Below are 17,114 nucleotides of genomic sequence, written 5' to 3' on the forward strand. Positions count from 1 at the left end.
TTTGTCCTTCATTGTTAGAAGGATGGAGTTTAAAAACAACGAGGTTATGTTGCAGCTGTATAAGGTGCTGGTGAGGCCATACCTGGAGTACTGTGTATAGTTTTGGTCTCCTTACTTGAGAAAGGATATACTGGCACTGGAGGAGATGCAGAGGAGATTCACTAGGTTGATTCCGGAGTTGAGAAGGTTGGCTTATGAGGAGAGACTGAGTGGACTAGGGCTATACTCATTGGAATTCAGAAGAATAAGGGGAGATCTTATAGAAACATATAAGATTATGAAGGGAATAGTTAAGATAGAAGCAGGGAAATTGTTTCCACTGGCGGGTGAAACTAGGGGCATGGTCTCAAAATAGCAAATGTTGTTCCCTGGTAATTATACACCAGTGGGCCTTACTTCTGTTGTGGGCAAAGTTTTGGAAAGAATTATAAGAGATAGGATTTATAATCATCTAGAAAGGAACAATTTGATTAGGGATAGTCAATACGGTTTAGTGAAAGGTAGGTGGTGCCTCACAAACCTTATTGAGTTCTTTGAGAAGGTGACCAAAGAGGTGGATGAGGGTAAAGCAGTTGATGTGGTGTATATGGATTTCAGTAAAACGTTTGATAAGGTTCCCCATGGTAGGCTTTGCAGAAAATACGGAGGCATGGGATTGAGGGTGATTTTGCGGTTTGGATCAGAAATTGGCTAGCTGTAAGAAGACAAAGGATGGTGGTTGATGGGAAATGTTCACCCTGGAGTTTAGTTACTAATGGTGTACCGCAAGGATCTGTTTTGGGGCCACTGCTGTTTGTCATTTTTATAAATGACCTGGATGAGGGCGTAGAAGGATGGGTTAGTAAATTTGCAGATGACACTAAAGGAGTTGTGGACAGTGCGGAAAGATGTTGCAGGTTACAGAGGGACATAGATAAGCTGCAGAGCTGGGCTGAGAGGTGGAAAATGGAGTTTAATGCGGAAAAGTGTGAGGTGATTCACTTTGGAAGGAGTAACAAGAATACAAAGTACTGGGCTAATGGTAAGATACTTGGTAGTGTGGATGAGCAGAGAGATCTCGGTGTCCATGTGCATAGATCCCTGAAAGTTGGTTGATAGGGTTGTTAAGAAGGCGTACAGTGTGTTAGCTTTTATTGGTAGAGGGATTGAGTTTCGGAGCCATGATGTCATGTTGTAGCTGTACAAAACTCTGGTGCGGCCGCACTTGGAGTATTGCATACAGTTCTGGTCGCCGGATTATAGTAAGGATGTGGAAGCATTGGAAAGGATGCAGAGGAGATTTACCAGGATGTTGCCTGGTATGGTGGGAAGGTCTTATGAGGAAAGGCTGAGTGACTTGAGGCTGTTTTCGTTAGAGAGAAGAAGGTTAAGAGGTGACTTAATAGAGGCATACAAGATGACCAGAGGATTAGATAGGGTGGACAGTGAAAGCCTTTTTCCTCGGATGGTGATAGCAAGCAAGAGAGGACATAGCTTTAAATTGAGGGGTGATAGATATAGGACAGATGTCAGAGGTAGGTTCTTTACTCAGAGAGTAGTAAGGGCATTCCACGCAGGTGCAGCAGGTAATTAAGAAGGCAAATGGAATTTTGTCCTTCATTGTTAGAAGGATGGAGTTTAAAAACAACGAGGTTATGTTGCAGCTGTATAAGGTGCTGGTGAGGCCATACCTGGAGTACTGTGTATAGTTTTGGTCTCCTTACTTGAGAAAGGATATACTGGCACTGGAGGAGATTCACTAGGTTGATTCTGGAGTTGAGAAGGTTGGCTTATGAGGAGAGACTGAGTAGACTAGGGCTATACTCATTGGAATTCAGAAGAATAAGGGGAGATCTTATAGAAACATATAAGATTATGAAGGGAATAGTTAAGATAGAAGCAGGGAAATTGTTTCCACTGGCGGGTGAAACTAGGGGCATGGTCTCAAAATAGCAAATGTTGTTCCCTGGTAATTATACACCAGTGAGCCTTACTTCTGTTGTGGGCAAAGTTGTGCCTGCAACAGTAGTGGACTCGTCAACATTAAGGGCATTGAAAGGGTCATTGGATAAACATATGGATGATATTGGAATAGTGTAGGTTAGATGGGCTTTAGATTGGTTTCACAGGTCGGCGCAACATTGAGGGCCGAAGGGCCTGTACTACACTGTAATGTTCTATGTTATATGTTCTAAATAAGAGGGAGTAGATTTAGGACTGAGTTGAGGAGGAACTTCTTCACACAAAGGATTGTTAATCTGTGGAATTCCCTGCCCAGTGAAACAGTTGAGTCTACCTTATTGAATGTTTTTAAGGCAAGGATAGATAAATTTTTGAACAGTAAAGGAATTAAGGGTTATGGTGAACGGCCAAGTAAGGAGCTGAGTCCACAAAAAGATCAGCCATGATCTTATTGAATGGTGGAGCAGGCTCAAGGGGCCCGATGGCCTACTCCTGCTCCTAGTTCTTATGTTCTTTAGTCCCAACACTCCTGCGGATCACTGCTCCTTGGAAAGCTTCAGCCCTTGCCTAACACTTGTCCTTTACTCCTCTTTCTACCTTCCTGCCCCAAATTCTCCTGGATCTGCAAACAATGCTGCTCATTTGTAAACAGGGATCGAAGAGAACCAGTGGATGTGATTTATTTAGATTTTCAGAAGGCTTTTGACAAGGTCTCACGTAACAGACTACTATGTAAAGTTAAAGCACATGGGATTGCAGGTAATGTCTTGAGATGAATAGAAAGCTGGTTAGCATTTAACTGTTCACATTATATATTATTGATTGGGAAGAGGGAACTGAATGTATTATCTCCAAATTTGCAGATGATACAAAGTTGGGTGGGAGGGTGATCTGTGAGGAGAATGCAGAGATGCTTCAGTGTGATTTCGACAGGTTTGTGTGTGGGCATCTTCATGGCAGATGCAGTATAATGTGGATAAATGTGAGGTTATCCACTTTGGTAGCAATAATAGGAAGACAGATTATTACTTGAATAGGTGCAAATTGAGAGGTGGATACTCAATGAGACCTTGGAGTCCTCATGCATCAGTCACTGAAAGTAAGCGCACAGGTACAGGAGGCAGTAAAGAAGGTAAATGATATGCTAGCCTTCATAGCGAGAGGATTTGAGTATACGGATAGAGATGTTTTGCTGCATTTGTGTAGGGCATTGGTGAGGCCACACCTGAAGTATTATGTGCAGGTTTGGTATCCTTATCTGAGGAAGGATGTCCTTGCTATAGAAGGAGTACAGCAAAGGTTTACCAGGCTGATTCCTGGGATGACAGGTCTGTCATATGAGGAGAGACTAAGTCGGTTAGGATTATATTCACTGGAGTTTAGAAGAGTGAGAGGGGATCTCATAGAAACTTATAAAATTCTAACAGGTTTAGACAGAGTAGATTCATAAAGAATGAACCCAATGATGGGGGGAGGCTAGAACAAGGGGTCATAGCTTGAGGATAAGGGGTAAACCTTTTAGAACTGAGGTGAGGAGAAATTTCTTCACCCAAAGGGTGGAGAATGCCACAGAATGTAGCTGAGGCCAAAACATTGTCTGATTTCAAGAAGAAATTAGATATAGTTCTTCGGGCTAAAGGGATCACGGAATATGGGAGGATCAGGAAATTGAATTTGATGATCAGCCATGATCAAGACGAAAGACAGAGCAGGCTCGAAAGGCCGAATGGCCTACTCCTGCTTCTGGTTTCTATGGTTCTAGGACCCAATATTTGGTATAATGACAAAGAACAAAGAACAAAGAAAATTACAGGAACAGGCCCTTCGGCCCTTCAAGCCTGCATCGACCATGCTGCCCGACTGAACTAAAACCTCCTACACTTCCGGGGACCATATCCCTCTTTTCCCATCTCAATCATGTACTTGTCAAAATGCCCCTTAAAAGTCACTACAGTATCCGCTTCCACTACCTCCCCCGGCAATGAGTTCCAGGCACCCACCACTCTCTGTATAAAAAATCTGCCTCGTACATTTCTTTTAAAACTTGTCCCTCGCACCTTAAACCTATGCCCCCTAGTAATTGACTCTTCCACCCTGGGAAAAAGCTTCTGACTATCCACTCTGTCCATACCTCTCATAATCTCTATCAGGTCTCCCCTCAACCTCCGTCGCTCCAGTGAGAACAAATCAAGTTTCTCCAACCTCTCCTCATAGCTAATGCCCTCCATACCAGGCAACATCCTGGTAAATCTTTTCTGTACCCTCTCCAAAGCCTCCACATCCTTCTGGTAGTTCCAGAATTGAACACTATATTCCAAGTGCGGCCTCACTAAGGTTCTATAAAGCGTCAACATGACTTGCCAATTTTTAAACTCAATACCCCGGCCGATGAAGGCAAGCATGCCGTATGCCTTCTTGACTACCTTCTCCACCTGCATTGCCACTTTCAGTGACCTGTGTACCTGTACACCCAGATCCCTCTGCCTATCAATACTCGTAACGGTTCTGCCATTTACTGTATATTTCCTATCTGTATTAGACCTTCCAAAATGCATTACCTCACATTTGTCCGGATTAAACTCCATCTGCCATCACTCCGCCCAAGTCTCCAACTGATCTACATCCTGCTGTATCCTCATCGCTATCTGCAAATCCACCAACCTTTGTGTCGTCCGCAAACTTACTAATCAATCCAGTTACATTTTCCTCCAAATCATTTATATATATTATAAACAGCAAAGATCCCAGCACTGATCCCTGAGGAACACCACTTGTCACAGCCCTCCATTCAGAAACGCACCCTTCCACTGCTACCCTCTATCTTCTTTGACCGAGCCAGTTTAGTATCCACCTTGCCAGCTCACCTCTGATCCCATGTGACTTCACCTTCTGCACCAGTCTGCCATGAGGGACCTTATCAAAGGCCTTACTGAAGTCCATGTAGACAACATTCACTGCCCTACCCTCATCAATCATCTTCGTCACTTCCTCGAAAAACTCGATCAAGTTCGTGAGACACAACCTCCCCTTCACAAAACCATGTTTTATGAAAGCTTTTAAAGAACTTGCTTTTCACTTTGACATAAAAGTATTTTCAAGAGGTTCACAGTGATCTGTTCAGGAGAAAAAGCAGCAAATAAAAGGAACTCACGTATATTTCAAGATGCCTTCCAGTTTAGAGGTCCAGATTATAATACTCTTGTCAGTGGAACCCGATGCAAATCGTTTACCTAAGATGATTGTGGTCAATTAATTTAGGAAAAACAAACAAGCTAAAATTCATTTTTATTCTCAAACTGGCAGCAATTTGAGTTTCAAAATTGCAAATTCAAAGTTGAATAACCTACAATGTAATGAGTGGGTGGTCAGCCAACACATCTGCTCATTTGTTCATTACTGGACTCCTCATACAAGCCATGATATCACAAGTTAGCATTGAGCAAATCTGCCTAAAGATAGAATTCAAGAAGTCCTTTTCACAGACCAGCAGCCTCCCAATTTAATTGTTAGTGCGTGCTGAATTTGTTGCATTACAATTAGCCTCAGCATTTTGAAAGAACTCGGTATTGGCCTTTCTCTGTAGAGGTGGCTCTTTCTGAAAGTTCATGTCTCCCATTGTAACAATATTAAAGTTTGCTGTAATTCTGCATCCAGTCAGAGTCTCATCATAGCTTCTTTGTTTCTCTAGGCCACCCTCAATTCGACAAGTAGTCGTCCTCTCTAAATTATAGACTCTAACAGATTATCACGACTACAGCAATCAGCTTTCAGTGCGCAAATTTTATGTGGGTTCACTTCATATATGTGTATCACACCATATTTTCTGTCGCGAATACTCCTGGTAAAGACAAGCTATCAAAGAGCGAGTCCCAATTGAAGCTAATGTACTTGGGTATGGTTAAGAACAATATTCCACAACAGTCAAAGAATGCCATTAAAGCAGGAGGAAATGAGAGGGGGAGAAATCAAAATAAACAAATTAAAAACATGGCTCTAATAAATGGCTTCCAGGAATATCAGTCTATTTCCCAGATACACCTACCATCTTTAGCATAGGCCACACAGTAGACAGTGTCCCTGTGTCCCTTGAGTGGTTGAATGAGGGTTCCATCTGATGTATCATACACCTAAAAATAGGACAAGACATTTTTACATCGGATCTTTACAGGTGCATCTTCATCTATATCATCAATGGTACACGCTGAATACAGGATTAGAGCAGGACATCTCTATGCATATCATCAATGATACAGACTGAATACAGGGTTAGAGCTGGAGATCTCTATTCATATCGTTAATGATACAGACGGAATACAGGATTAGAGTTGGAGATCTCTATCTACATCATCAATGATACAGACTGAATACAGAGTTAGAGCTGGAGATCTCTATAGCATCAATGATATAAATAGTATCTATGATTTTGTTAGTGAACTCGATTTATATTGTCAGTGATATAGACTGAATACAGAGTAGGTGCAGGACATTTCCATCAGTCCTCCAGCTGACCTGAGCTGAAAATCCAGGTTCAGTCCATACCCCAAGCACAAGCCTGTCAAGGGTGGAGATGCAACCGTTGCTATTGATCTCTGAGGCAGTACTGGCTGCCAGCTGTAGTGGCTTCCGACTGCTGTTCAAAAATAGCCCTAAAGTTTTGTTAGGTACCTGTGCAGAAAAGGTGACATATTTCTCAGGCCTTCATTGTCTGACCTTCTCAGATAACCCGATGTGAGAGGCCGAGGCCAGACTCAGTCTAATCTATTGTGGGAAAAAGTCACTTTAGGGCCCTTCTACTGATCTGCATGTTTGTCTATTGTTTGCTCGAGTGGCAAGCCATCCTCCCGTACCCTCCTCATGGTGAACCCAGAAATCCTTTTCCTTTCGCCTGATTTTCAGGATGAAGACTGGCCCTTTGCAGAGATCTGTCCAAATGCAATAATGACATAGAGAGGTACTGCTATCTTACGAAAGACAGCAATGATAGGGATATGGGGGTAGGGCCTGGGTGGGATTGTGGTCGGTGCAGACTCGATGGGCCGAATGGCCTCTTCCTGCACTGTAGGGTTTCTATGATTTCTATGATTTCTAATGACCAATCATAAATGGCCAAAGAAGACTATCAACATTGAAAATGAATCTAGACTACCTAAGTGATGGGCTGTGAATGTTATTAAACCTTTACATCTAGTTTTATAGTCACAATTGTTTGCAAATCCCATTTGAACATCATGGTACATTGACAAAAGAATTAAAATTAAGACCAAGAATGATTTGCAACTAACTATATGGCTATTACAGAAATACACTAATCACTATGGATTAAAACCACTATTCTTTCAAATGCTGAAACGAACATCTCTATGGGATTCTCATTTTAAATGTGGCTACATCAGCATGCTATACTTCACGAGGGAAATCATAGAAACCCTACTGTACAGAAAGAGGCCATTCGGCCCATCGAGTCTGCACCGACCACAATCCCACCCAGACCCGACCACCATATCCCTACATATTTTACCCACTAAAACCTCTAACCTATGCATCCCAGGACACTAAGGGCAATTTTTTTTTAGCATGGCCAATCAACCTAACCCGCACATCTTTGGACTGTGGGAGGAAACCGGAGCACCTGGAGGAAACCCACGCAGACACGAGGAGAATGTGTAAACTCCACACAGACAGTGACCCAAGCCGGGAATCGAACCCAGGTCCCTGGAGCTGTGAAGCAGCAGTGCTAACCACTGTGCTACCATGCCGCCCACCTGTAACAACTTGTAACAATTTTTTGAGTGAATGTGACAGCTTGTGATGGTAGAACAGACTGAAAGAACAACTTTATATTTTCACACAGTAATGAGTTCTGGCCATTTAAATATATCTGATGAACAATGTTTTTTTTAATTCCCTGAGCCTCCATTTTGACAGCCATGTCAGTTTTCACTTGTGGAAGGACAAAGACAGTTTGTCAGTTAATATACTCCTCACTGCCATTTGGCCTCTATACAGCCCACTCTTGGACAGTCAGCATTACCAGAATCTGTGTTGCAAGATCAGTGCCATTTCTGACTTCTCAAGCTCACAGAATGAAGTGCACTGTGAGCATTGTCATGTATGATCTATGAGGAAAGACGTTTGTGAAAAGTGAGAATTTGATAAATGTATTGAACATACCAGAACTCTGTTTCCTGCTGCTACGATTAGCTGGGTTCCATCTGGTTTGAATGCAATATCATAAATACTGCAGAAATGTTAAAATAAAAATATAGTTCTGTAAACTTTGCAGCAATGAACTAAGGATGTGCAATCATAATGAGGAATTCCTTCAAATAATTAAAACAGAACACAAACATAATCAACAGCATTCATCATCCAAGTTTTAACCATCTCCTCTCTGTCTTATTCTCTAATATATAGTACCCTTACCAGTATGTCATTGCCCCCCAGGTGTATTCTTGTCTCCTAGTGTATTATCACTGACCCCACCCCATGTATTATTGTCCCGCAGTGGATTACGGCCTCCCAGCCTGGTATTATTGCCCCCTAATGTCCCATTGTGGCCCCCCCCCAGCGTATTGTTGCATCCCAGTGTGATATTGAGGCCCCAGTTTAATATAGACTCCCAATGTATCATTGCACTCCCCAGTGTAATATTGCCCCCATTGTATCATTTCCCCACTATAATATTGCTCCCCAGTGTAATATTGTCATAGTACATCATTGCACCCCCAATGTATCATTGGCAATATTACACCAGGGGGGAGGGGGGAACAAAGTGTTATTTCCTCTTAATGTATCATTTTCCCCAGTGTATTATTGCCCCCAGTGTAATATTGCCCCCAATGTATTATGCCTTAGCGTATCATTCCCCCCAATGTATCATTGCCTCCTAGCATAATATTGTCACCCAATGTATTATTGCCTTTTAGAATTACCCCCACTATATCACTGCCCCCCCCCCCGCCCCCTGTGTAATATTGCTCCTCAATGTATTATTACCTCATTGTTTCCCCTCTCCCCACATGTATATACTCCTCCTGGTATAATATTGGCCCTCGGTGTAACATTGTTCCCCCCCCCCCCCCCAACCAGTGTAACATTGCCCCTTCTGGTGCAACACTGCCTCACTTCAGTGTCTCATTCTCCCCCACAGTGTATTATTGCACATGAAGCGCATTGGCATACCGACCAAGTGCTGGGAAATAGGATTAGAAGAGATAGTGCTTCATGGTCGACACAGACACAATGGGCCTCTTTCTATGCTATGACAATCTTTGAGTGTATTATTTGCCCCAGCTCTGCCTGTTTACATTAGAAACGGCGTTGCTATGTGATAACCAGGGAAATGGCGGACAGAGAGCGAGTATCCGGCAGCTCCTTACCACTGTTCCACCTTCTCCCTGTCATGCACCCGGTCTATCCAGGTGGGGACGGCCCGCATAGTCCCTGTTCTGTGCCGGTGAAAGGCCGCTTGACCGTCGGGGAATCAAACTCACACCGCTTTGGGCTTGAGCCGGAGCAACAATCAGGCCCAAGACGGGCCTGGACGCATGCGCAGCACCTCCCACCCAGACGCGGGACGCCGCCATATTGGGGATGAAATCTCGCGAGATCTGAGGCGGCTCTCAGAGGAATGGCGGCAGTGTGCGCTGTGAGTAAACATAGTGCGGGATACGGCCAGCTGTGTGCGTGTGCGGTAAGCAACACGGTGTGGGACATAGCCCATTCTCTGTGTGTGGTATGTAAACAAACTAGGACGCAGCCTGTTCTGTATGTGTGCGCAGTGAATAAACAAGCCGAGGGACATGGCTTCCTCTGTGTGTGCGCGCGCGCTATATAAACAAACTGGGACACAGCCTGCTTTGTGTGTGTGTGCGCGGTAAATAACACGGTGCAGGACATGGCCCATTCTGTGTGTGTGCTTATGCGCGGTGTATTAAAAAACTGTGGTTTACAGCCCGTTCTGTATGTGTGTGCGGTAAATAAACAAACTGGGACACAGCCGGCTGTGTGTATGTGGGTGATGTGAAGATGCCGGCGTTGGACTGGGGTAAACACAGTAAGAAGTCTCACAACACCAGGTTAAAGTCCAATAGGTTTATTTGGTAGCAAACACCATAAGCTTTCGGAGCACTGCTCCTTCGTCAGATGGAGTGGAAATGTGCTCTCAAACAGTGCACAGACACAGAAATTCTTTGCACCTTTTACCTCCAAATAAGCCTGTTGGACTTTAACCTGGTGTTGTGAGACTTCTTACTGTGTATGTGTGTGCACAGTAAGAAGTCTCACAACACCAGGTTAAAGTCCAACAGGTTTATTTGGGAGCAAATACCATTAGCTTTCGGAGCGCTGCTCCTTCGTCAGATGGAGTGGAAATGTGCTCTCAAACAGGGCACAGAGACACAAAATCAAGTTACAGAATACTGATTAGAATGCGAATCCCTACAACCAACCAGATCTTAAAGATACAGACAATATGAGTGGAGGGAGCATTAAGCACAGGTTAAAGAGATGTGTATTGTCTCCAGACAGGACAGCCTGCAAGTCCAGGAGGCAAGCTGTGGGGGTTACTGATAATGTGACATAAATCCAACATCCCGGTTTAGGCCGTCCTCATGTATGCGGAACTTGACTATCAGTTTCTGCTCAGCGACTGCGCTGTCGTGAAGGCCGCCTTGGAGAACGCTTACTGACCGGGTAAGTGTTCTCCAAGGCGGCCTTCACGACACATGACAGCGCAGAGTCGCTGAGCAGAAACTGATAGCCAAGTTCCGTACACATGAGGACGGTCTAAACCGGAATGTTGGATTTATGTCACATTATCAGTAACCCCCACAACTTGCCTCCTGGACTTGCTGGCTTTCCTGTCTGGAGACAATACACATCTCTTTAACCTGTGCTTAATGCTCCCTCCACTCACATTGTCTGTATCTTTAAGATCTGGTTTGTTGTAGGGATTCGCATTCTAATCAGTATTCTGTAACTTGATTTTGTGTCTCTGTGCCCTGTTTGAGAGCACGTTTCCACTCCATCTGACGAAGGAGCAGCACTCCGAAAGCTAATGGTATTTGTTACCAAATAAACCTGTTGGACTTTAACCTGGTGTTGTTAAAACTCTTACTGTGTTCACCCCAGTCCAACGCCGGCATCTCCACATCATGTATGTGTGTGTGTCATTCCTCCAGCTCTTTGCACCTCCCCGGAGGTGGCAGAATCTGCTCTCCAGTCCCCCAGGGGCTCCATGATGAAGGGGGTAGTGGGTGTTCCCTCATCACCAACCTTTTACTCTGACAACTAGCAGCACTTTTTCACCAGGTTGTCGCCTGGTCTAGAGAAGTCTTTCAGCTATGTACAGAGGCTGGATGGTCTTAAAACAGAGTCGGCTGAGGGGAGACCTGATCGAGGTGTACAAGATGATGAGGAACATAGGGTACATAGGAAGGAACATTTCCCCTTTAGTAGAGGGGCCAATAACCAGGCGAAATAGATTTAAGATAAAAACAAATTACTGTGGATGCTGGAATCTGAAACCAAAAGAGAAAATGCTGGAAAAGCTTTGACAAAGAGTCATATGGACGCAAAACATCAGCTCTTTTCTCTCCTTACAGATGCTGCCAGACCTGCTGAGATTTTCCAGCGTTTTCTCTTTTGGACATAGATTTAAAGTAAGGGACAGGAGATTTGAGGAAAAACATTTTCCCCAGAGTGTGGTGAGAATTTGGAACTCCCTGCCCGAAAGGGTGATAGAGGCAGGAATCCTCACAACCCTCATTGAAGAAGGTTTAGAATGAGCACTTGAAAAGCTTAGCGTACAAGGCTACGGACAAGTAATGGAAAATGGAATTAGAATAGATAAGTGTTTGATGGCTGGCACAGAAAAGATGGGCCGAAGGGCCTATTTCTGTGCTGTAAAACTCTATTTTTCGTTTGTAGTTTTAGAGCGTTTCATAAAGAGAAACCAAAGCTGAAAAGCTACAGAGATATTTTCCAGAGGGCAGAGGTTGGAGGGGAGGACAGTAGAAAGCAGGGTAAACCGAGGTGTTTTTGGATGACAGACGTGACAGAGCAGTTCTAGATGAATGAATGTGTGAGGATGGTACAAGACAGGTGAGCGTGACATATCATGACAGGTGAGCGTGACATATCATGACAGCCAATTTTCTGGTAGGAGTAGCTGCAGCTGTAAGGAGAAATGTTGTCATTTGTGATTTCTTACCCTGACCAGCCTTAACTCTTATCTCCTCCCCCGTCCTAAATCAGATGTTATAGAATTGTTACAGAATCAGAATGATTATAGCATGTTGTCTGTGCTGTCTCTGCAAGAGTAATTCACCTAGTCCCACTCGTGCCTTTTCCCCTTAGTCCTGAAAATTTCCCCTTGAAAGCCTTGATTGATTGACCTTGCCTCATCGCACTCTCAGGCAGTGTATTCCTGATCATAACCACTTGCTGTGTGAAAAAGCTTTTCCTCACATCTTTTTCTTGATCCTCCCACAAGTGGGAACAATTTCTCCCTGTACTTTGTCAAAATCCTTCATGATTTTGAATACCTCCATCAAATCTTTCAACCTTCTCTTCAACCAGAACAGTCCCAGCTTCACCAAGTTTCTCATCCCTGGAACCATTCCCATTAATCTTTTTGTGCACCCTCTCTAAAGTTCTTCCTCAAGTATAAGTGTGGAGCCCAGAACTGTACACAATACTCCATTTGAGGCCAAATAATTGTTTGCACAAGTTTATCATATCTTATTCACCTGTTTAGTAGCTGGTAGCCATTCTTCATTGTAGTCAGCCATTGACAATAGTTACTCCATTTTTAAAAGATGCATGATGCATTCAGCAAATAACACTACTTTTTTAAAGAAGAGATGGCAGTGTATCTCCCCCATGTGCAAAAACATAATAGGAACAGGAGTAAACCATCTTACCCCTCGAACCTGCTCCGCCATTCGATCAGAAATTTGCTGAACTTGATTGTACTATCTGAGTAACTTTTAAATAGTCCAAGAACCTGGTGACCTCGATATTATTAAAAAGCTGAACATCCTCAGCTTTCTGGGGTAGAGAACTCTAAAGATTCCTAACCATTTGAGTGAATCGCAAATGGCTGAGCCGTCCTGAGAATATGCCCCAAAACAAGCAGAAGGTACCTGAAAAACTAAGGATTTTGCAGCCAAATGTTAGGGGGACTTAACAGTGATCACTTGTTACATATATGTATATATGGTAATTGATAGACGTTTATTGCTTTGATTAGTCAATAACTCCCTGATCATTATCATAGCAGGAGGGCTCTTTGTCTAAAAATCCCAGTATTGGTTTCCTGGCATTTTGTTCTGAGCATTTGTCCTTTTAATTAAGTGTTCTTAGATATGCATTCAGGCATCAAAACAAGGTATTGAATTTGAAAAATAAGTTTGAAAATCATGTTAATAAAGGATTTTAATAATGATGCACTTTGGAGTGCACCACTAATTAACTGTGCAAGCAAGACTGATGTGCATTGTACAAGGATTGGGGGGATGTGAGGAAGAAAGTTTCATGCAGTGAGTGGGATAATGACCTGGAACTCGCTGCCTAAGAGGATGGTGGAAGTGAAGACAGTGAATGATTTCAAAAGGAAATTGGATGAGCACGAGAGGGAGATAAACTTTCAAGGCTACAGGATAGATCAAGGGAATGATATTGATTTGGTTGCTCAACAGGGAGTTGGCATGGATTTGATGAGCTGAATTGCCACCTCCTGTGCTGTATTGACTCATTAGAGACTTGACGATATTAAGAACCTCCAAAGGCAGAGTGAAAACCAAGTAGAATGACAAATTGTAGGTCCAAGGAGGAGGGAAAAATCATTTTACAATCCTGTAAATAACTGAAAATGGTTTTGGGGAGGGACAAATGAAATAAATACAGTACTTGCATCTTAGTCAAATCCTGCAAATGTATCATGGGAGATGAAACAAAAACATTTTATCATTTAAATAACTGGAAATACAGTCCTGGAGAGGGAAGCATAGTTTTGTAAGCTATAAGTATTTGGTAAGTTATAAATATATCTGAGGCCTAAATCTTTAAATATAATGATCTGTATGATTTTACCTTAAGTGACTTCAAGTAAATTTGTTTTGTTAAAAAAAAACTTTATTGAAATGACGGGTCAGTCATTTCTGTGTCAACTTTGTCTCTCATTCTGATGTATTTTCCCAAATTTCTTCCATCAAACTGGACACTCAGCCTTGACATTGGTGAAGGAAGCATTTTTTTCCCATTCTCTGAATTTTTCTGAGAGTTTTGTCCTTTACAAGGAATTTCTCTTTCCCTTTGGGATCTACCTTTTACAATTACTCCAGTGATATGTTGAAAAGTAGATGTGATTAATGTTTTTCTGACTCTATAAGAACAATTCTGTTTTTTTGTCGTGAATTTTGGTTACTGACCTCTTTTGATAGTTTATTGGTTGGAATCAGGCTAGCTGGATGAATAACTGGAATACCCTGTTGTTGCACTTGTTAGTTTAAGGGAGAACATGAGAGAACAGTTGAGTTACTTCTGTCCAAGTTTCAAGATTTGATGTTAGTCACTTAGCGCTGAGAAGTGAACAGTACTAATTGGATGCGATTTTTGTTCCATCCCATCCAGGGATCCTGCAATCGAGTTCATACAGTTTGGAGTTGTCCTGCAACCTGGGCCAGAATTTTACATTGCTTAGGCGGGTGCTTATAAAATCATGGGAAAAGACGTCGGGGGCATGATCCAACGTCATCGTGCCCTCGTACGATATTTCGGTTGGCAAGCAAGGACATGAGTCAAAAGTGGGGCTGCCGATAATTAAGAAGCCAATTTAAATTAATGAAGCAGCAATTGACTGGGAGTTTACGTTGTCCATTGCCCATTTGCAGTTGGGCCAATTGGCCAGGCATCCTTTACGTTTTAGCTACAACCTTGATCCAGGTCAGGATGAAGTCAGGGCTCAAATAAAATGAACAAATGTGTCATAGAATCCTACAGTGCAGAAAAAGAGGCCATTCGGCCCATCTAATCTGCACCAACCACAATCCCACCCAGGCCCTATCCCCATATCCCTACATATTTACCCACTAATCCCTCTAACCTATGCATCCCGGGACACTAAGTGGCAATTTAGAATGGCCAATCAACCTAGCGCGCACCTCTTTGGACTGTGGGAGGAAACCGGAGCACCCGGAGGAAACCCACACAGACACAGGGAGAATGTGCAAACTCCACACAGACAGTGACCCAAGCCGGGATTCGAACCCAGGTCCCTGGGACTGTGAAGCAGCAGTGCTAACCACTGTGCTACTGTGTGTGGGGACTGAGGTCTGTGTACAATTGTGCTGACCAGACATTTGTGGCATAACCTTGTTGCTGATCTTTGTCACAGGTCTGCAGCTCCCTCAGAGTGCTGCATAGCACAGGGAGCACAGTAGAAGCACCTCCCACATGCTCTTTTTTCTCGCCCTCCATGTCAGTGCTGAGCCTTTCATTGAGTGCATTTCACACTGGATAGCCATTGACCAGCCAACGTAATATCACGTTAACAGTGCAACCTCAAGTGGGAGCGGGTTTCACATCTGATCCCACCTGCACCGACTTTGTAAAATTCCGGCTCTCATGAATAGAAAACCAACCTGATGCTTCCTAAAATATTGCTGTGAGGTACCTCTGTACTCAACTGCAAAAAAAGCCTGCTTGTAAGTTATTTTTCTTGATTAAGCTGCCGTTTCCTTTTTTCTTATTATCGATTATAGGTTGCAGTTCATGAATGCCCACTTCCATTTCTGAACTTTGACTTATGGATGCCGGCCCAGGTGACATTAAGGTTAGCCTCTGGTTTTGGAACAGAGCCTGTAAGTTTGAATAAAGACATCTAATCTAGTAATTGCTGTGTTTATTCTTTAAATGTTGCTTCTGCCTTATTTGCTATTTCCTGTTTTGTTGCAACGGTCCGGAGAGTTGGGGAATGTTAACCCTCAAGGATGTGGAACAAAATTAAAAATATTTAAAATCGCTTCAGTTTGGATTAAATGTGAACCTTGTGAAGTGGATTCCGGAACTCTAGAAGAATCCAATGGCAGTGGTCCTTACAAATGGTCAGGGAATTTTGGCCTTTAGAAAGGGACTCGGCAGCGATGACCCTTGTCTCCCCTTTTGTTTGCTCTAGCTATTGAACCATTGATTGAGGTTAGTGGACATGACCCCCCAGGTTTATGGGTAGTCCAGTGGAGATAGGCAGCATAAAATTTTACTTTATGCGAATGATATGTTGCTGTTTGTCTCCAAGTCAAGTGTCTCTCTCCCTGCTATTATTGATGTGGTGGCTAGACTTGTTCTTTTTTCGGGTTATAAAACTAATTCTGCGAAGGAGGCTTTTCGGAGGCTATTCCCCTGGGCAGCTTAAGGGGTCGACTTCCTCGTCCTTTTCATTTTTCCTTCAGGTGGTCTTTGTTGGTGTTTATTTATCTGTGCATTCGTGCTGCCCCTGGTTTTCAGCAGCTATATAAAGCAAACAAAGAAAATTACAGCACAGGAACAGGCCCTTTGGCCCGCCAAGCCTGCACCGACCATGCTGCCCGACTGAACTAAAACCCCCTACGCTTCCGGGGACCATATCCCTCTATTCCCATCTCATTCATGTACTTATCAAGACGCCCCTTAAAAGTCACTACTGTATCCGCTTCCATTACCTCCTCCGGCAATGAGTTCCAGGCACCCACCACTCTGTGTAAAAGGAATCTGCCTCGTACATCTCTTTTAAAACTTGCCCCTCGCACCTTAAACTTATGTCCCCTAGTAATTGACTCTTCCACCCTGGGAAAAAGCTTCTGACTATCCACTCTGTCCATGCCCCTCATAATCTTGTAGACTTCTATCAGGTCTCCCCTCAACCTCCGTCGCTCCAGTGAGAACAAATCAAGTTTCTCCAACCTCTCCTCATAGCTAATGCCCTCCATACCAGGCAACATCCTGGTAAATCTTTTCTGTACCCTCTCCAAAGCCTCCACGCCCTTTTGGTAGTGTGGCGACCAGAATTGAACACTATATGCCAAGTGCGGCCTAACTAAGGTTCTATAAAGCGGCAACATGACTTGCCAATTTTTAAACTCAATACCCCGGCCGATGAAGGCAAGCATGCCGTATGCCTTCTTGACTACTTT

General features: G+C 43.4%; 2 protein-coding genes across 12 annotated transcripts in view; one reads left to right on the plus strand and one right to left on the minus strand.

Annotated features, from left to right (window-relative positions):
• Window positions 1-9,492, minus strand: part of ift122 (intraflagellar transport 122 homolog (Chlamydomonas)) — a 232,907-nt gene extending 223,415 nt beyond the window's left edge. The window contains exons 1-4 of the mRNA XM_078210139.1: window positions 9,321-9,492; window positions 8,113-8,179; window positions 5,984-6,068; window positions 5,093-5,171 (exon numbers count right to left, since the gene is read on the minus strand). Of these exons, the coding sequence (XP_078066265.1) occupies window positions 5,093-5,171; window positions 5,984-6,068; window positions 8,113-8,179; window positions 9,321-9,379 (290 nt within the window). The 5' untranslated portion in view covers window positions 9,380-9,492. The remainder of the gene's footprint in view (window positions 1-5,092; window positions 5,172-5,983; window positions 6,069-8,112; window positions 8,180-9,320) is intronic.
• A 33-nt stretch (window positions 9,493-9,525) lies between these two features.
• The window catches only part of mbd4 (methyl-CpG binding domain protein 4), a 46,528-nt gene continuing 38,939 nt past the window's right edge, over window positions 9,526-17,114 (plus strand). The window contains exons 1-3 of one of the 11 annotated variants that reach the window (XM_078209317.1): window positions 9,531-9,589; window positions 11,547-11,603; window positions 15,708-15,778. The gene's annotated coding sequence lies outside the window, so the exon portion shown is untranslated. Of the gene's footprint in view, window positions 9,677-11,546; window positions 11,604-15,707; window positions 15,807-17,114 lie in introns of all 11 variants that reach the window. The other 10 variants (XM_078209316.1, XM_078209313.1, XM_078209312.1 and 7 more) reach the window with 10 other exon arrangements.

This window comes from Mustelus asterias, chromosome 3 (genome assembly GCF_964213995.1).
Source record: "Mustelus asterias chromosome 3, sMusAst1.hap1.1, whole genome shotgun sequence".
Taxonomy (NCBI): Eukaryota; Metazoa; Chordata; class Chondrichthyes; order Carcharhiniformes; family Triakidae; genus Mustelus; species Mustelus asterias.